Here is a 21,719-nt window from a genome sequence, read left to right as displayed (position 1 = left end):
CTGTTGTTTAATGCCTTTTTTTTTGGGAAACTGATGTTTATTATTTTATCATTCAAGATAGAAAATAATATTCTTTAAAAGACGTTTTGGGTAAATTTAAGAATGTCATTTTGCAATTAATGTTTGTATTGGTAGATGGGTGTTTCACTGTTAGTTTCCCCCCAAGTTACTTCCCTTTTCATTATTTCTGATAGAGCAGTGTGTACAGTTAAAGACTAATTGACAGAGGATAAGCTTCTTCTGCTGTTTTTGTATGCCATTCCATCACTGGCATGCACGCGCACACACACGCACACACACACACACACACAGACACACACAGACACACACATTCAATTTAGAATGGCCAGTCCAATTACATCTATGTTTTGGGAGGTGGAAGGAAACCAGAGAACCCAGAGGAAACCTACACAAACGAGAAGATCATCGGGGTCTCTCTTCCCTCCATCATAGACATTTACACCACACGCTGCATCTGCAAATCAGCGTGTGGTCCCCTCACACAACCTCTTCACCCTCCTGCCCTCTGGCAAAAGGTACCGAAGCATTCTGGCCCTCACAACCAGACTGTGTAACAATTTCGTCCCCCAAGTCATCAGTACTCCGAGACTGGACTGAACCAGTGAAATGATAAGATTTATAAAGTGGCCTAAGTACTATACAATGCATTTCTATTCTGTTCTAATCTTCTAGGTGTGTCCCCTACAGATAAAACCAACACAAAGAATGCTCCATTTGACCTCATTTAATCCAAAACTCTACATTTTCCTTAATGTATTTGACTCACATCATGACAAGCCCGTGACATTTTATGATGGAGTGAGTTTAAGTGGGTGTGCTAGTAGGGTTGCTACAAGGCCAGGTTTGGGAACACATGGCCTTATTACAGCCGAATGAACGTGAGTGGCTCCCCCTAGCGGCCACGTTAGAAACCTCCTTTCACATTTTTTCTCTTGAATGAAGCTCCGCCTCTGAGTGTCGGCGAAGATAATCAGTGTGTAAGTATGTGCCCGTGTCCGAGATGAGCCTTCATCCAGCGGGTTAGAAAGCGAGCGTGAGACAGCTAAGAGATTCCCTGACTGAGGGAGACAGAGACAGGCCGGACACAGCTCGAGCCGCGAGCCGGGAGAGGCGATGATGGCGGCGGCCATAGAGAGAGGAGGGGTCCGGGCCGCCTTCATGAATCCAGGCACTGGAGGCGTCGGTGTCGGTGGTCTCGCACCGGGGGTCGGGTTCGCTGCTCCCGGAGTCATGACCGGATCAGGAGCTGCAGCCTCGGGCTCTTCAGGTCCTCTTCCTGTTCCCATGAACCTTTTTGCGACGTGGGAGATCGACCGATCCTCTCCGAGCTGCGTCCCGAGGTACCGGAGCCCGTCTATTGTTTCGGGGACGTGATTGGAGCCTTTCACACAATGCGTGCTGTGTTTTTATACCGTGCATGTAAAGATGAACTCGCTCCCAGTTGTTCGCGTGGTTTAAACGGGTCCACTGAATCAGTTTGCCTACACTCACTGAACAAGTAACGTTACCATGTTAAGTCGGTCGTCACATCAGTAATCTTCTCTTATCTTCGGTCCAGTGCATATTTTATTAGATTTAAAAAAAAAAGATGTTCTTTAATGGGCTTGCTACATGAGTTGAGCAAATAATGCTCATGTTGTAGCCGCGTGCATTTGATTCATTTGATTCATTTGTTTGTTTGTTTGTCTTCGTCTCGCGCCAGAAAGAGACGGACCGCTTAAACCAGTTAAAGGGCTTGTCCGTGATGTGAACTAACCCCTAACTTCACAAAATTCCTCGCTTAATGTTAGCGTGGACACGTTGAATAGGGTCACAGTCATGTTTTTTTTTTTTTTTTCATCAGTTTGTTCGTGTAGTTGTGAGAGTTTTTCCTCACAGGACTGATGTGACCTATATTAGTCCCCTTTATAACGGGAGTCTCACTGAGCCGAGCTTCTGATAACGGATTCGTGTCGTTTTCCAGTCATTTACAGTTTTTCTGTGCCTCACTGTTCGGTTAATTTCACACACACACTTCAGAAAAACGTGTTTAATTGCTGAACGAGACGTGTAAACAGGCTGAAAGACAGGCTAAGCGTGTGGAAGAGCGGTAGCTGTGCGCTTTTAGCTAATGAGGTTGTGTTAGGAATGTGGTTAGAGTTGTAGCTTAGATTAGCTAAGTAGATTAAATGCTTTTTAAATATTAATTAACAAAAAACAAAAATCATTTGGGAAGCACGACAACAGTGGAGAAAGGGGGGAAAAACCCCCGGAATTTGTTATGGTCGTCAGTTAGAGAAGATTAATTACAAGCAGTGTTGTTACCAGGGGGAAATAGTGCTAATAAACAATTCAACTATTGGAGAAAGACTCATAAAGTCCTTATAAAGTGTGTATTACATGGTTATAATCCCAATCACTGATCACTGAGTTAGTGTATGTCTTAGTGTATTAGTGTATAGCAGGCCAGAAGTGTTTGATTATTGGTTGCAGATGTCATTTTTCACTCTGCTGTAAACCAGCCAACTATGTTCTGATACACTCCCATTTTCTTCTTCCATTAAAAATAAATAAGAAAAAAAGGAGAGAAGAAAATCCCCACTATGGTTGTCTGCTCATAAATCAGTTCTCATAGCATTCGAGGCGTTTTACAGCGCTGCACATACCTAAACAATGCACTCATGCATCCTCTGTTGGTTAGAAATGTTGCATCTAGACGGATGTAGCCATGTTGGCCGCAACCACAAGTCATTTGCGCACACTTTCACATGGCATGCACAGACCGTCAGAGAAATGTGGGAGGGCCACAAAGGGCAGATTCTCAGAAATAAGAGACACTTTATACTCAGGAATAGCTGGAACGAGGACAGCTGAGCACTTTGCGTCTGCAGAACGGAGGTTTGAAAACTGATTCGGCTATCTGCTGTGTTGCTGGTACAGCGTTTGCCAAGCGAGGTGAACCATGCTTCTCAGATGCTATCTGTGAATACTTGGAGAACCGTGCAGTGGCAGTCATGCACGTGAGAACCCCAGAGATTTATTCTGAAGAGAGAGAGAAGTTATCTCGGATGGCACGCTGGAATGCATGTCATCTCAGCAGACCTCGAAAAAAGACATGAGCAATGAAGACTCTACCAGTGTAGCATGTGGTATCAAGTGGAGACATGGTAGCTGGCAGCCATGTTTGGACCCGTAGCCCAGCTGTCACCTTACTGTTGTTTTTGGCCACGCTGTTCAGCAGAGCTGGCTCTGAACCGCTATAAGGGCAACCTGGCACAGTGTTGGGTTCCAGTGGGACGTCCTTGGGCTCAGGGGACACATTTGTTAGCTTGTCCCAGATGTGTCACCGTAGACCAAGTGTGAGGACCAGTGAAGAAGTCTTCCTGGCTTGAGCTCCACAAGCTCCCTGATTATCTAGTGTTGTTAATGCACCAGCTGCGTTGTTCCTCAGTTCAATTCAAAGTAAAGGGCAAATCTGAATTTCACTTACGTGCCAGAACTGTATATCTCATTACTTTTCTTTAAGGCCGCAGAGAGCGGAGTGACGTTTTATTACTCCCCAGCCACATCATCTGTCATGTGGTCTGCAGTACCACAAATCTCCCAGGATCCATATTAAATACATTGCATCAGCATAAAGGTATATAAAGATAAGACCTCTAAACCACTACTGTTTTTTTTTTCTTCTGATTTTACTGTGTGTTTTCCTATCGCCAGACGTAGGCAGCCTTGTGGAGGTTGTGTGTTAACCTCAGCACACCACCATTCTCAGCAGGAAGAAAAATCACTTGTGGATGCAGCCAGAAAAAGATCAGGGCTTCCAGTAATTAAGCAGGTTGCCTAGATCACCTTAGCATTGGACTTTAATTGCGGTGGGAAGCCATGGACAGCCATTATATTTGATGGAGTAATGTTGCCTGGGGAAATCGTTTCCTGGCCAATTAGTCTTTTAGGAGATGTTTTCAGTCCCTGTCTAAGCGTACCTCTACCCCTGTATTGTCACTATCTAGTGTTGAAGGTTTTCATGAGCTGTCACTGTTTGAACAGGTCTTTTCCCGGTTGTCCCTCACTCCTTTTTAACACTCCCAAATGGACTAGTTTTGTTTGGTTTTGTTGAGTAGATATCTAGTGGGGAGGTATTGTTTCGGCTTGAAGAGCATCAAGCGAGCATTTCAGTATGTTTTTTTTCGCCTGATCATCAGCCTATGCATTGCCCTGTGGATGACCTAGCTCGCCAATTTAACAGAAATCAATAACTCTGTTGTCTCCTGAGCATCGGGTGAGAAGAAAAGAGCACCTCTGAAAACCTCTTTCATGGAAATGGCCTTCTAATTAGTATGAGTGAGAACATCTTTGCCAAATCTACGTTTGCAGTTCAAAGGAATTTCCTGCAGTAGTGGGAACCCTTAGAGTATACTATGCAGCAATTAATATGAATTTATTCAGTACAGTGAAACTAATAGGCAGTGTATGTATTTATGAATTCGGCACCATTGTACAGTGGGTAACGTTGCTCTGCAATGGGTAGGTGTTTGAAACGAGCTGAAAATTGAAAAACATGCACATAACTGAAGTATATTGTATAATGTCACCTACTTAACCTACATATTCTGGACACAGCATCTTGTACGTGAAATTTCACTTCAGTGCCAGTAATGTATGTTTTATTACTTTTCTTTAAGTTCTCCAAGAAGAAGTGAACTTGACACTCAGTGCTTTTACATGGACAACAATAATCCACTATTAACCCGATTAAGACAATTCTCTGATTAAGAAACTAGCATGTAAACAACAATTTTTAATTATCTTAATCTTATTAAGATCATACTCGAAGTAAACACAAATGGAATTAAGACATGTGGAGTACAACTGTTTTAGTCGAATTATCGACGTGCATTACAGACATGTACACACCTTAATCACATTATTAATGTCGTGTGAGAGTTTTCACCGCATTTTGCTACAGAACACGTACACACACGGCAGTGCTAAACTGTTTTACGGCAAGCAAGAGAGCACGGCTGCGTCCCAAACCACGTACTTACCTCCTATAGGGCTGTAGCAGGCGAAATACATGTATCTCAGCTACTATACAGTAGGTAAGTACTGGGTTTGGGACGCAGCCCACGGCTTCAAGCAGTCGTCTATTTGCACGTACAGCATGACAAATAATTAACTGCACTGGAAGTATTCGTAAAAATTTAAAATAAAAACACCCAAAACTGTATACGGTACCATAACGAAGATGAACTGTATGTTGATACGTGAGATTCTGGAGGGACGTCGGACGGCGTGGAATGGTGACGTAATGACGTGTGCTGTTAATCTAATTATGTTCTATAACATGCAAAACGGTAACATGACAGGAGTATTCTAAAAGCGACTCATGTAAACACCTTAATCACATTATTATCTTACTCAGAGTAAGGTCAATAATTAGATTACTGCTGTCCATGTAAACATAGTCATTTTTATCATTCACCTGCACTGAGGGGACAGAGAAACAGAGTCACCATCTTGGTTTTTAATTTTTAATTTTGAAAATGAAGTAAAATAGACGTCACTAACTAATCAACTTCGCCAGACAATCTGACAGGATTGGAAATGTAGTGAACTAGCATGTTAATGTTAACTAAACAATAGCTCACAGAGATTCTTTCTAACACGCTGCTCACTAGCCAAGTTAGCCAATCAGACATCTTGACAGCCAGCAATCTTCTGTGTAACTCTGGCAAAGTGCAGTATATGTAAACATCATAATTCGGCATTGAACTCCTGTTATTTAATTGAACCCAGAGGGACATTGTCCAATTTTTACATGACACGCTTGACAGACAAACTGTTTAACAACAAAGAATTAGTGCAGTGGGTAGCACTGCCACCTCACAGCTCCATGTGTTTTCCTCATGTCCGTGTGGGTTTCTCTCCGGATTCTCCGTTTTCCTCCCACCTCCCGTAAATGTACTAGTAGATGGTTTGGTTATGTTAAATTACCCCTAGGTGTGATTGAGTGTGTGAACAAGTGTGTGCATGGTCCCATTTGATGGACTGGAGTCCCATCTGGGGTTTATTCCTGTCTCACACCCAGTGTTCCCAGGATTGGCTCTGGATTCAGTACAACCCTGACCAAGATAAAGCAGTTACTAAAGATGAATAAATGATGAATGAACAAGCACACCTTGTTCAGCGACAAGCAAAACATGTCGCTGCTTGTTATGTCATCCAAGCGTTGCCTTGCAATAGGACTCTTAACCTTTGGGTTACAGGTTGATCTTTAGTGCGTCTGACTGACTGCTTGGTGTGTCTAAATGGAGCTGCACTATCCTATTATCTCAGATGAATGCTGTAGGAGAAAATCTTCACCATAGGGCTGAATGAGCTTACCAGGTCTCGAGCTATTTAATTTTGGAAGTGTGATTAAGGCTTGGATATGCCCATCAGTGTCAGAGGATTTGATGGGGGTTTTTTTTTCAATGGAGTCTTTGAGGTCATCTTCCCCACCTGTCAGGAGTCATGTGGAATTAAATTAAATCAGAAAGAGACCTCATGGAATCCCTGCTGCGCCATTTTACACCCCAAAATGAGCTCTGATAACCGTATCCAGCTAAATTTCAGTTCCCCTAATCAACCTCCCTCTCCATTACCTGGTTTTGTGGGCTGGTAATGTATTTTCTTTGGAGTTTGTGATTTTGTGGAGGTGATCGTCAATGCATAAACAGCGCCTACATCCTCGTTAACGATTCCAAAATACTGCTTTAGTTCTTCAATGACAGTCACCTTCTCTGCAGATGTTTCCGCTATGTACTTGTTCAGTATCTTGCATTAATGGCAATATGAATATGTATTTTTTGGGATAAGTGTTTATTTTTTACAGTTGAGGTGAAGCACAGCAAAGTGACTTCCATTATCAGTGGCAAATTGAAACCTACATTCATAGACCTTCTAATAGGGGTCACTAATGGTTTCTTTAAATGATGTAACTGTCATTAGCTTCTTTTGTATTTCATTGACATCAAGTCAAGTGCATAAATACTAGGATTAGTGTGGGTACAACTGGAAATGGAGTTAAACAGTCATAGTAAATTTATTTAAAAATTTCATTTTTAGCAAACCCTCAACGTCCTGTCAGTGTTTATGAAGGCAGGTTAGTTGGGTTGGTTTATAAGTGCATCATTGGACTTCTGGTTTTGGGCAGGGTTTTGGCCATTGTAATGTGAGAAGTACATGAGGATCTGTTCTAGCTCTGCTGTGTTGCTGGCCTCAACAGGCATGGGTGGAATGGCGAAAAATACTCCTCTAAATCAGAAACATGTGGCAGTCTTTTCCTGCCTGCTCTCATGGTGTCAGAGCCTGGGGCAGAAGGGTCTTAACCGGGCACGAGAACAATATGTGGACTTTGCTTGCATGCTGTGGGCTTTCTAAGTTACGGTAATTAAAAATGAATCAGCGCTAGGTATGTCTCTCAGGTGTGTCTTCTGTAGTGTGCATGTGTCAATGTATGTGGTGTGTATCTATCTGCTGGTTGTTTACAGCTCTACACCATTACAACATTACTTTATGCAGCTGCTCCAGCACAAGGCTGAGAACATTTGGGTGCAATGTAAGAGCACAGCACAGCCCAGCCATGCAGAGTTCTGGGCCACTGAATAGCCTCTGATAACGTCTAGGGTTGTAACAATAGACAAAATTCTACTTTGAGATGATATGGTGGTGTCTTGATGCGATACATTTTCACTACAGCAAAGATAAGCATTGTCTGAAATCGGTTCTTAGGTTTCCATTTAAAATGGAATAAACATTCCACATCATAAAAGTACATTAATTGAAACTTAATATTGACAGTGTTTGTGGGATCCATTCTCATCCAATTCCCATCCCATCCCATCCAGGGGGACTCTTAGCCATATTTAATGAAAGAAATGCGAGAATGTAAGAGAATATTGGAAAGTAACAAAAGCTAAACTTTCACTGGTGTGACTCACAGGGACTTTTCCCATTGTACTGTTGGCTTTGTAACTTATCGGGAAGCCAAGATGTTGCCGAACACCAGAACTTAAATATTTGGGGGGATTTTCCAGTTCCTGCTTGTTGCTGACTGTAGACATTGCTGCTTTTCCTGAGCAAGTATGCTAACATATTAGCGTGAGAAAAACAACATTTTCAGAGAAGTGAAGATTAATGCTGCGTACGAGGCGAAGTTGCAATTTGTAATCCCCGCCTACAACAAGTAAAAACCACAGAAAACACTCCTTGGGTAAGTCTTCTCAACTACCAGTTTCTTCCCTGTTCAACATGAATCAACATGGCTGCACACTAGGGATGGGCGATATGGGCTTCAAATTATATCATGGTATTTTCTGGTATTTATTGAGATAACGATATCAGTGACGATATAAATACAGTACCATGCACCACTGTTTTTGGCTACAAGTGACAGCTGTGTGCAGTCTTGAGAGCCTCAGAAACACAAACACTGCTCTAAAAATAAAACCGATTTTGTGTAATCAAACCAGTTCCAGATTGTAGAGGTAGCTCCTCGTTTAGCGATAAACTCCTCCTCAGCTTCACGTCCGCCTTTCCGCCGTACTTGTTTGCACGTGAGCTGCGAATGGGTCGCACACTGTCCAGACAGAAATACGTCATCAACTAGGCTTTGTCGTTATTATCAGGGGAAGACTAATTCTTCTTGTGGGGAGAATTTCTACCGCTATATCGCAAACGATAACATATCGCCCATCCCTACTGCACACACTGTGTTGAGTGTAAACTGCCCCTTCTCTAGTTTTAAATTAGCTTCTAGCAACATTTGGCTTTAGATCAGTTAATATGCAGACACAGCACTTGGTTAAATCTATAACATTGAAATAATAGCTGTTTCGAGAAGGTAATCATCAACGTTAGAGTTATCACTAACGATAGTTGGCTAGTTTGTTACAATAGCTACTCGCTGTTCTCCGCTGTTGTTGCTGTTCTACAATTTCAGTCCAAAATGGTGCATGAATATTTGATGTTCACTATAGTAGAACAGTATCAATAGCGCCTCAGACGTGTACATGTAAAAGTGCAGTTGAAATAGCTTTTTATGAGCTTTATGTGCACTGACAGCGCAAACTAAATACACACGTTCTTTTCTTCCTTTTTTTTTCCTCCACTTTGCATGTCGAATGTGCTGAGGTGGGAAATGATGCTTGGAACTTACTTGAAAATGACCACTTACAAGGCACCATGAACGCAGCATATGTTTAAGTGTGTGTTCAAAGTGAACTCACATAATATAACTCATGTATATGAATGAAGAGCCTCGTATTAAATGATACTGTACGCCATATTGTTATAGCCCTACTCACTTCGTACAAAAAATTAGACACAATTAGACTTTTTTTTGTTCAGATTGTTGGACTAGGAACACATAATGTGACACGCTCATCTGCGGCCAATTTACTGCCGTTGCAACCACAGACAGCTGTTGACAAATCTCAGAGTTTGAACTCTGCTACGAAGCTGTTCTAAAAGCCACAGATAGGAGGAAGGAATAGGAGTCCGCAAACCTCAAGGGACAGCTACAGATACAGTAGTGACAAGTGTTAAATGAAGCATGGAGTTTAAGATGAGAGTGGATTGTTGACTTTTGGCAGCAGAGAGAATATTCTGTCATTACAGAACAGACAAGGAACTCTCTGTGTGGAACAAAACAGCCGATGAATTACAGCTTTGCGCATCCTTATGACATAAATCACACGTTGAAGAATTTCTGCCATTTCTCATTGTCTTGTCCTTAGCCACAGCCGGCTCCATGTTAAAGCACCATTTCTCCAGGTGTAACATTGCCAATATTATACAGGGGGTTTGTTTCTGTTTTTTCAAGCCCACTTGGTGCAGATTGCATAATCCCAGTTCGTGCAGATTGATGACATAAGCAGAATGAAGCAATTTTCTTTCATCACAGGGCTGTCAGTAGAGGATGTCCATCATATAATCCGACATGGAGGACATGTTATCACACAGTCTGTTAAAGAATTCAACTGAGATTTTGTTGTGATCATCTTATACAGTGTAAAAGTAATAATCTTTATAAGAATCTATAAAGAAAAAAACCCTCAGGCTTTAGAATAAGGGTGTGAGATTCTGTGTTGTGATATAAATAAAGCATATGTATATACTGATCACCGTTTTATCGTCATTCAGAGCACCATTTTCCAAAATTCTAGCCAAAGTCTTATCCAAAGATTATGAAAACGCTTGGAATGAGGGAACTTCGTTAATGGAATACCCCGGTGTTTTCCAAACCGTCTCTATCTCCTTCTGTACTCTGTGTTTGTGTGTGTGTGTGTGTGTTTGTGTACCACAGAAAATCATTTCATCATGTTTCCATGTACTAGGAAAAGAATGGAAAACCCTGTTTACTCAGAACTCATTTATAATGGAGACCTAAGGGCAGTCACTGAACTTAGTTAATAAATATGCAGCTATAAAACCGAAATTCAAAATGACTGTTACACCTTAATAATAAATGTGTTATGATGAGACAAAATTGAGAGAACAACAGAAGCTTTTCTTGCTTAGTTTTATCTTTCCCTGGAGCAGTACAATAAAAACAGCCATTCTGCTGACTTTCCCAAAGTGTGAGTAGACCCATACATAACCGAAAATTCTACCCGCTCATCATGTCCCATCTCTGAAGGGATATATTACACAGATTTTAAAGCTTAATTTACAAATACCTTTAAGTGCAGAAAAAAAGTCGTGAATGACTGCTCTAACAGCTGCCCGTCCTTAACACTTCCTGTATACGATTGTTCTGAGTAAACAGGTGTTCTGTTCTATAGGGATAGAGATATAGGGAAATGTGTCCATTTTTCTTTGGGAATCCACCTTCGCTACGCATGAAAAACTAATCTCTTAGTAACATAGTTTGTTAACGGGGAGCTGTTATCCTTGATGGAGCCGAGATTGGTTTCATGATGATTGATCTCACACTGCGTGACCGCTTTGAGCTTTTAATTCTCCTGCATTTTAGCGTTAAACCCAAATGCGTTATGAAGAAGATCGATGCATGCTAAAATTGAGATTCAAGTGTTGCAGAGTGACGAAGCCTGGAAATGAACAGTGTGTTGTGGAGACCCTTAACCCTCTCTGCTCCACGGGTGCTGTATTACGGCTGACCCGGCTTCCTAACATGCTGGGATATGCGAAGAATAGAATTTCACTGTAATGAATATGGGACAAATAAATGCTTCAACAACTTTAATTTCAGTACCACCATGTGTAAAACATCATCTGCCATAACTACAAGAACTGTCAACATTTATCAAAATGTTTAGGACACAGCTATAGCTGTGAGAGGATTTACAGTATAGGCCTGGTGTCTATTTTTAGAGCTGATTCCAGAAAATATCCGTCAGAGGTTTTGTGCCTTATCTTCAACTGTTAAAACATATAGCTTGGTCTCTTCCCTTTAGATCACTGGCATATAACATTGCGATATTCTGGCCTGACATTGCGATATTCTGGCCGCAGATTTGAAGACAAATTTGTCGTTCAGTTTATAATTGGAGCGTCCGTTCTCTAACTGAACTAAATGATTTTTATTAATAAATAAAAAAAAGCATAAGGACAGTGGGGGCGGTGCTACGGTGGGCAAGTGGCTTTTTCAAAATTCAGATTTTTATCGTTTACCATCTATTTTTTTACCTGATCAATTTCCTTGCTCACATGATTCTCATCCCTTTCGTGTCTGGCTTTGTCTCCCCCAAAATTTTACATCTTCCTCCTTCTGTATTCACCCTAAACCACACAGCAACCTCTGTTACTCCACACACAGGACACGACTACACTGAAAACCCTTTGGCTGTGTAATCTGCTACTGTAAACACGTTACATTCCTACCTCTGCTGTCACCCCTAGCATGTTTATAACTTTATCATACACAACGGCTATCAAACACACAAAAGAACATGGCATTTCCGTCCAGAAGTAAACTAAACAACTATGTCGTTTTGGCAATGTCCAGTGCTGTGAAAAAGCATTTTCTGATTTCTTCTGTTTTTATGTATATCTCATATTAAATTGTTTCAGAAATTAAAACAAAATCTAAGATAATAACATAGGCAATCTGAGTAAACTCCAAAGAACCACTCCATAGGTCTCCAAAGATCCACAGTGAGAGCCATTATTTCCAAGTGGAAAATCTCGGCACTGTAGTGAACCTTCCCAGAAGTGGCTGACCTTCCAAAATTCCTCCAAGAGCACAACAACTACTCATCCAGGAAGTCACAAAAGAGCCAAGGACAACATTAAAGGACCTACAGGTCTGTCTTGCATCAATAAAGGTTCATGAATCCACTCTCAGAAAGACACTGGGTGAAAATGACCTCCATGGAAGTGTGGTGAGGTGAAAACCACTCCTAATCCAGAAGAACATTAAGGTTCATCTCAATTTTGCCAAAACACACTTTGATGGCGCCACCAGATTTTAAGTTTAAGGGGGCAATTAGTTTTTCACATTTCTGATAGGTTTGAATAAGGTTTTTTGCTTCAGTAAAAACTGTGTTATGTGTTTACTCAGGTTGCCTTTGTTTTATTTTGTATTTCCTTTGAGGATCTGAAACGACTGAGTATGAGATATACGCAAAAACAGAAGGAATCAGGAAATACGTTTCACAGCACTGTATCTTCCTGAGAGTGTTGTGGATATTGTTAGCACTTTTACATCTAGAAACGTGTACCTGAAAGGAAAAAAATTTGCACCACTTGTTTAACCCCCATCCACAAAACCACAGAAACCATACCAGTGGCTCTAGAGATGTTTATGCCATATGCTACTGGGGGAATACCACTGAGTACATGGTGGAAGGGGAAAATTCAGATGATTCAGAATGGTTTTGGTCAGCCTAAACCAGAGAAAAGAATCTCGGCCATCTTTGAATGGCTTCTTTTATCCAAGACATTCACATCATAGAATGTGTTCTGTCCAAAAATAAAATATCCCCATTTTACATCGCCAGCACTTGGAGTATGTGTTCAAAACAGCAAAAATAACCAATGTGTGGTATATTAAACATCTCAGATCACATCTTACAGATGGTATGTCACTCTATAAGGAGTAAGCTGAGAGTGCAGGTGGGAGAAACATGCGTCCTGGTTTCCCCATGAACTGTTTCTTCTGCAGGAAAGAGCTCAGTGGAGCCATTTCCTCTGGATCTCCCCACCAGCTGTTTGTGTGTGTGTGTGTGTGTGTGTGTGTAGGCAGGGAGAGTCCCTGGCTTTTATCTCAGAATTCCACTAGAGAAAGGGAGAGGGAGTGAAGCATGTAAAGAGAGCATGTAAAGAGATCACTTCGACACTAAACAGCTGTATCGGAAAGGAATGATCACCTCTCTCTCTCTCTCTCTCTCTCTCTCTCTCACTCTTTTTTTGTTTATGTGAAAGTGATGTTGCAAAGCGTTGGTGTTGTGCTGCATTCCTTTCCCTTTAACGCCAGTTAAAGTCTGGGAATTCTTGTGCTTGTGAGTGTCTTTCAGGGCAGCAGTGTATGGCTGTGTTGTGTATAGATTGAACTGCACACTTACTCTTTATGTAGGTGATTTATGTGACAATGAATTTCACTGTTTTTCAATGTCATTTCACTGTTTCAGCGTCCAAATATTTTAGATCCCTCATTGACACATGGATAAATGACCCTAGTCACTTCTATTTTCACATAGTTGTCACTGTATATATATATATATATATATATATATATATATATATATATATATATATATATAAAAAATGACCTAACAAATATTTATTAGATTTCCAACAGGTGCTTATTAGAGTAGCTTTTTTCTGTTTTTGTTAGGTCCTACAACGGCAGTGTGTTATACCGTACAATTTTAGGGCGTTTTCAGACCTGTAGATCTGTGCTTTGTTCTGAAAGCGGGACTTAAATAGTTAAATAGTGTTGTATTTTCTCCTTGGCTCAGTTTGCTTTCACAAGACAACAGTTCAAAGCACACCAAAATGTGTTTATGCAAGTCACATGTGAGTAAACTGTCCTCTTATTGGTCAGAGTGCGCCTGTTTATGTTTTGGGCCTCTGCCCATAGTGGTTATCCATCCAGATGGATAGACAGCAGCTCCGTCATCTTATTGTGGCTTTCGTTTTGGTTGTACTTATTATAATTGATCAGTTTGAGCGGGAATTGATGTTTCATGGAGCGATCTCCTTGAGACGCTTGCTAAACACTTTGTAAACCTCTGTGTTTTTATACGTTTTTGAAAGTTGTTCAGAAATATGTTTGTTAGACCAAAGTTCCATGAGGCATTTTACCTCGTCTTTGGTCCAAGTTAAACCGCTAATCATGTTGCGAGGCATTAGCACTACAAACACGCTTTTTATGTAATGCAGTTCCCATCATGTATTGCAATGCAGGTTGGTTTGTTGGTACTTTGGACCGGATTGCTTTCTCACCACAAGCGAACCGCTTCACAGTTCGTTTGGAGTCGGGCAAACGAGTTGAACAAGGTGGTCTCGGACCAGTTGTTTTGGTGTGATTGTCGTGGTCGTACATGTCTAAACAAACCGAATCAAGGGAGAAAAACACCAGGTTCTGAAACAAACGCTAAAAATGAGCCGGGTGTGAAAATGCCCTATGATATAAAAGTACCAAACTGTACATTTGCTTGTCCATGGGATGTTGACATCAATGGTACAATTTTTTTTCTTGGGAAAGTGTTCGGGTTTTACCTGGGAAAGTGTGTTTGATGTACCTGTAATTAGCTTTTAGAATAAAGCTTTAAATGTACTACATACACAGTCATGTGAAAAAATAAGTGGAAATTATTGGGGGGTTTTGACATATTTGGACAAGCAAACATTTTGTCCTCTTTGAAACAATGCCTACTAATACAGTTGATGCACTCTATCAAATGTCACATAAAATGGACATTTTGTAGTAATTTTCACAATTTAAATTAACAAAAAAAAAAAAAAAACACAGATCAGGCACATGGAAAAAGTAAGTACACCCCTACATTTATCACACCTTCAAATCCATAATATTAGAATCAGGTGTTGAAGATCGGGTGCCGGTGATTAGAACCTGCTTAGGGAGTGCAGGTGGAACCTGTCTTATTTATACCCCTCTCATATCTAGCGTCTGGTGTTCCCTTTGTTATTGAGGTGTGTGGTGTCATCATGCCAAGATCTAAAGAGTTCTATAAGGCCTTCAGAAAAAAGGTTGTGGATGCCTATGAGTCTGGGAAGGGATTTAAAAACATCTCCAAATTATTTGGATTCCACTGTAAGGAAAATCATCTACATGTGGTGCAGATTTCAAATGACTTCCAATTTGTCCAGGACTGGCCTCTCAGCAAATTCAGTGCAAGAGCAGAACGTCTGATGCAAAAAGAAGTCTCCAAGAACCTCAAAATTTCATCACAGGATCTGTTAGGAAGTCTTGGAACTGTTGGTGTCAAAGTGCATACTTCTGCAATCAGAAAGAGATTGCACATATTTGACCTGCATGGGAGGCGTGCCAGGAAAAAAAACCTTTGCTGTCTAAAAAGAACATTAAAGCAAGACTACAGTTTGCAAATGAGCATATAGGCAAATACCAGGCCTTTTGGGATAGTGTGCTCTGGACAGACAAATCAAAGTTAGAGTTGTTTGGCCACAGTAACATCTGACATGTTTGGCGCAGACCAAGCACCTAATACCAACTGTGAAGTACGGTGGTGGAAATGTTATGGTTTGGGATTGCTTCACTGTCTCAGCGACTGGGCAACTTGCATTCATTGATTCAACTATGAATTCTGTATCATATTAAAGAGTGCTTGAAGATAATGTGAGCCCATCTGTCCAAAAGTTATAGACTATAGACCAGATGCAGCTAATACCACTTACACTTATTTCCAAGCTGATGCATTCCTGTTAATGTGTTTTCTAGGTCCCAGAGTAAAATACTGACTCATCAATTGTAGCCATCTCTGCACCTAAAGTGTGTGTGTGTGTGTGTGTGTGTGAGAGAGAGAGTGAGAGAGAGAGAGAGAGATTTCACATGTCAGTCTCAGAAGGACCCACCCAGATATGCATGTGAACGTATGTGGACAGACGTGAGAGGAGACTTGTGCATCATTGTTCAGATTCACATGGGATCTCTGAGTTTGTTTACTAAATCTTCTGGGTTCTCGCTCATCTTTTCAGCTCTGACATGTAGTCACTGATGGACAAATATGGATTTACTATAATGGCTTATCAGTGCAAACCACACTATGCTGTTTCTGGGTCAATAATTACCTCAGGCACAACGGAAGCCACCTAAGAGGCTTAATGTGCTGTTCTACAATTAGCTCGACTGCAACACGGACAGTCAGAGAAAATAGGGTCATATGTCAAGATAGTCCAGAAAAACGAGTGATGGATACTAAGCCACTGTAATGTCCTGTCCTGACATTGTTGTCTCATGAGTCCGTGTGTTAGAAGATAGAGCTCGGGTAGATATGAAGTAGGGATATGACGGGATCTTTTGAATATCCGGATGGGTTCTCGAACGAGGAATAACATGGAATTAATTATTTATTAATGAGTCATTTGAAGTTTTTTTTTTTTTTTAATTGAGTGTATAATATAGACACTGCATCAGACATCCATGTGAACTGGTCTTTGTGACCACTTTGTGGTTTCCACATTCTCTTGGAATATTTGAATCCTGTTTGAAAATGGTTCAATGCCCATGGTTGAAATGCCCATCTCTACTACAAAGGCACCAATAAACTAATGATTTTATGTATTTTAAGATTATTACTCAGTCCATACAGGATTTTGCAAAGGTCAACCTTCTTATCATCGTCAGCTACCACTCTCCTGGTCCCCTAGGAGACTTTAGTGTAGAAATGGACATGTTCCTCAGTCTTTTCCCTACCGACAGCACACCTCTTAGACTCCTTGGAGACATCAACGTTCCCTCTGATAAGCTCTAGTCCTCTTGCCTTCTCCCTCTTCTGCATTCCTTCCCCTTGACATTCAACAGCTGCCCACCCACACACAAGGGAGGAAATATCCTGGACCTGGTCTTCAGTCACCCCTCTCCAGCTACAGACATCAATGCTACCCCATTCCATACCTCTGATCATCACTTGGTATCCTTCACCATCACCCTCCTTATCCTTCCTAAAACCAGCTATCAATACTTCTCTCCTACCCACTGAAACCTCCATTCTATCTCTCCTTCCTCCATAGTTTCCTGCATCCTCTCATCCCTTCCAGACCCTGAATCCTTTTCCTTCCTACCATCGCAGTTAACCACAGACACTTTCCTCTCCTCACTTTCCTCATCCATGGACCTCCTCTGCCCTCTATCCTCTAAACCTAGGAAGATTTCTCACCCTGTTCCTTGGCTGTCGGATGTGTTACACAGCAATCGGAGAGAACTAAGAACAGCAGAGAGAAAGTAGAAGAAATCATAACTCGACACAGATCTTGCCCTTTACCGTGCTGTCCTATCCAAATTCTCATCTGAATTGACTTCTGCTAAGACTGCCTTCTACAAGGAAAAGCTGGAAACGTCTGCACAAGACCCTCAAAAGCTTCACAACATCTTTTCTTCACTACTCAACCCACCAGCTCCTCCTGCTCCGTCCTCCCTGACTGCTGAAGACTTTGCCACCTTTTATGATGAGAAGATTGAAAAAATCTGCCAGACTTTCACTTCCACCCCAACTCCTACACCACCCACTGTCACTGGCACATTTTTCTAATCTAGCAACAGAAGAGATTCTGCAGGTCATCTTGTCCTGCAATCCTACCACCTGCCCATTGGAGCCAATCCTTTCCACAATGCTCCAGACCATCTCACAAGACCTCCTCCCCTTCATCATGACTATCTTCAATGGTTCCATATCATCTGGTCATGTACCGACTGCATTCAAGAGAGCAAGGGTTATTCCCATCCTGAAGAAATACCTGGAAGGTCGCTCATACCAGGAGATGTGGAGGAGATCCACGTATGCTCTCCACAGGCACTCCTCTGGTGTCCCACAAGGCTCAGTACTTGGTTCTCTTCTGTTATCACTCTATACTTGATCTCTTGGTGAGGTCATATCCTCACATGGGTTCTCATACCACTGCTATGCGGATGACACTCAACTCATCCTCTCCATCCCTCCCTCAGATCCTCTTGTTTCTGCTCTTGTTTCTCCTCTCAGCATGTCTGGTAGACATCTCATCATGCATGGCAGCTCATCAGCTGAAATTTAATAAAATTTAAACTATTGTTCATCCCAGGTGATTCATCACCATGTCAGGATCTTGTGATCTCCCTGGACAACTCTCTGATCCCACCTTCGGTTACTGCATGCAACCTTGGGGTAACCATAGACAATCAACCATCCTTTTCCTCTCACCTTGCCAATCTGACATGCTCATGTCGATTTCTCCTTTACAACATCAGAAGGATTCGTCCATTTCTGTCCATAAAGGCCACTCAGGTGCTGGTTCAGTCTCTTGTCATTTTGAGACTGGACTACTGCAACTCACTCCTGGCAGGTCTAACCCTAACCCTCTGAGCTCCCTCTGCAACTGATCCAGAATGCAGCTGCTCGACTTGTTTTCAACCTTCCTAACTTCTCCCACACCACCCCATTGCTACGCTCCCTCCACAGGCTTCCTGTAGCTGCCCGCATCAGATTTAAAACTCTGATACTTGCCTACAAAGCCAAAAATGGACCAGCACCCACTTACCTCAAACCACTTATCACACCTCGCTCCCTCCGAACCTCTAGCATTGCTAGACTGGTGCCACCATCTCTCAGGGTACAAGGAAGGCGTGCATCAAGACTCTTCTCTGTTCTGGCACCTCGTGGTGGAATGAACTTCCTCTAGATGTCCAAACAGCTGAATCACTGCCAGTCTTCAAATGACGTCTAAAGACCTACCTCTTCATAAAGTATTTAAATTAGCACTTTTCATTTAAATAAAATCTGTATTTTCTTACTATATTACCTCCCAACAGAGTTTGAAGACTGATGGTATTATTAGTCCGTGACCTAGTGAACCAGTATCAGGATGTATTTATTGATAGAGACTTCAAAGCACTTCTGTAAGTCAGTCTGGATAAGGGCATCTGCCAAATGCCCTAAATGTGAATGTACGAGAAAGAGTATGCCACTCCTCCCACCCAAGAGAGCACTGACACAGTGGATTATGGGATACACTGGAGTGTGACAGTCTGGACTGTACATATATACACAACATGATTATACACAAACATGACTGGATGCCCTTCTGCTTCCACATACTGATCGAGTCAGCAGCACTCGGTCACACTGAGCTTTGATTTATATTCATATTAGCGAATAATATTCGTGAAACAAAAGCTGACAAAATACATAGTTTTTATTTTTGCTCTCTAATGCATGTGGACAGTTTTATACCACACAATGTTAAATGTCCAGACTGTAGATTGTGAGTGCGTGATAACTTTGTAAGTTATGTTTACATTCACTACAGTACATTGTTCAGTGAAATGTGACAGCACTCCAGCACATGCAAGCTAGGGAGTGTGTAGCACAATCAACATCATTTCCTGTGTGAGTCATTTCCTGCTAATAGGTTGGTGCATGTGTTAGGGTTAGTGAGAGAAAGTTGGTCCAGTGGGAGCATGCCCAGCTGTGTATGGCATGGAGTCGGCCTTTGCGCGATGGAGGCACACCAGGGTGCAGTCTGCTGAGTCAACAAGTGTTTGTTCATTTAGATAAAGAACAGCAGGCTCTCAGCTCTCCACTGCTCTGTTTACAAAGTCAAAAGACACAGACACACACACACACAGACTATTGTTATTTCTATCGTAGTGCTTTGCAGCTTGGAACTACAGTGCTTTTGAAGCTCTTCTTACACATGCATTTCTGAAATAAAACATATTGTTAAAGCTGAAGGACATGAGCACATTTCTTGCTTAAATGGATAATTAAACCGAGCGAGGCTTCTCGTGAACGTCAGGCATTGATCATGACTGAATAAATGCTTATTTGAGGACGCAGCCCCATTCATTATGTAAATGCAAAATCTTTTGTTATTCATCATCCCAGAGTTTGTGTGGATCTGAAGAGCATAGAGCTTTTGATACATAGCTCTCAAAGGATAACAGATTGCTGTTTACACACCAAAGCTAAGGTCACTGGGACACATCATACTTTTGCAAGCATAGCATCATTTACACAAAAGTTCTCCATTTCGAGTGTACACAATGTAGGAAACGAATTTCTGGAATAAACAGAATATATGCACGGCTGTTTTCATGAAGAGGTTTCCGACCTAGGGTTATTGCAAAAAATAATTATTGCAAAAAAAAAAAAAGGAACAACGTTTTCATAAACAGAAATAAAATAATGTAGTGATTTATTCATTATTTAATCATGTAGTGATTTATATATATATATATATATATATATATATATATATATATATATAGTACTGTGCAAAAGTTTTAGGCACCCTATTTTTCTAGTACAAACTTTGTCATAGATTTTTTATTTTATGATTTCTGCATTATGATTCCATTTTAGATTCCCAAACATTAGTTTCCCAGCACAAAATTAAATATTACACAAAAATGTTTGTATGTCATTAAAGAAAGCAGCATATTACGTAAGAGACCACTTTTCAGACAAAAAAAATTACTACTGTTTACTGTCTTTTATGGTATTTTTTTTTTTAAATGTAGAAACATTTCATTTAATTATTTTGAAGCCATATTTGCTCTACAGCATTTCTTTGCATGTGCCTAAAATGTTTGCACAGTACTATGTATGTGTATGTAAATAAACATTTATAATTATATATTTGTAAATAAAAGTATCATTAAACTCGATTTTTGACATTTTGTTTCTTACCAGTCCTGTTTATCATGATACATATTGTATATTTGAGAATCAACATGTCTTTGAGAATCATGATATGATATTTTTGGCATATTGCCAACCCCAAGAAATGAAGATGAAGGCGTAAAGTTTTAATTATTAAGCTTTATTGATAAATATCTGTTTCACACAGCATGGTCCACAACATAAAATAAGACCCTAGAATATAAATGACTAAAACTGACACTGGAAATAAAACATCTATAAGAAGTATATAAAACTTAAAATATTATTAACAGCAATTAACAGCAAAACAACTAAGATAAACTAAATTGAATGTCAGATGAAAATAATATATATATATATATATATATATATATATATATATATATATATATATATATATATATATATATATATATAAAATTATATCTAATTGAAAAAATATATATTTCTAAATATAAATGCAAGCAGCGATCTGTGGGGTCCAAGCACCGGCCACACATAGCACCCAAGAGGCCAGTTCTTTCCAGGTTTCTGTAAATGTGTTCACTGTAAGTGAATACTGATGCCATATATACAGTACTCTTCCCAGCTCATCATTTAAGCATGTGGTTAGAATCAGACAAACTTTTGCCCCATCCTTTCTCTATCAAGAACGCTGGCAGACATTACCATCCATCCATCTTCTACTGCTTACGCCTTTTCAGGGTCACAGGGAATCTGGAGCCTATCCCAGGAAGCATCGGGCACAAGGCGGGGTACACCCTGGACAGGTTGCCAATCCATCGCAGGGATCAATCACACACACATTCATACACTATGGACACTTTGGACACAGCCTGCACGTCTTTGGACTGCGGGAGGAAACCCCCGCAGCAC

At 40.9% G+C, this 21,719-nt stretch overlaps 1 protein-coding gene across 2 annotated transcripts in view; it reads left to right on the top strand.

Annotated features, from left to right (window-relative positions):
• The first annotated feature begins 971 nt into the window (after positions 1 to 971).
• si:ch211-126j24.1 (phosphofurin acidic cluster sorting protein 2) overlaps positions 972 to 21,719 on the top strand; it is a 90,465-nt gene continuing 69,717 nt past the window's right edge. The window contains exon 1 of one of the 2 annotated variants that reach the window (XM_047158119.2): positions 972 to 1,361. In XM_047158119.2, the coding sequence (XP_047014075.1) occupies positions 1,135 to 1,361 (227 nt within the window). In that variant the 5' untranslated portion in view covers positions 972 to 1,134. The remainder of the gene's footprint in view (positions 1,362 to 21,719) is intronic. The other variant, XM_017478036.3, reaches the window with a different exon arrangement.

This window comes from Ictalurus punctatus, chromosome 10, assembly GCF_001660625.3.
Source record: "Ictalurus punctatus breed USDA103 chromosome 10, Coco_2.0, whole genome shotgun sequence".
Lineage (NCBI taxonomy): Eukaryota > Metazoa > Chordata > Actinopteri > Siluriformes > Ictaluridae > Ictalurus > Ictalurus punctatus.
This window is presented reverse-complemented; position numbering and strand designations above follow the sequence as displayed.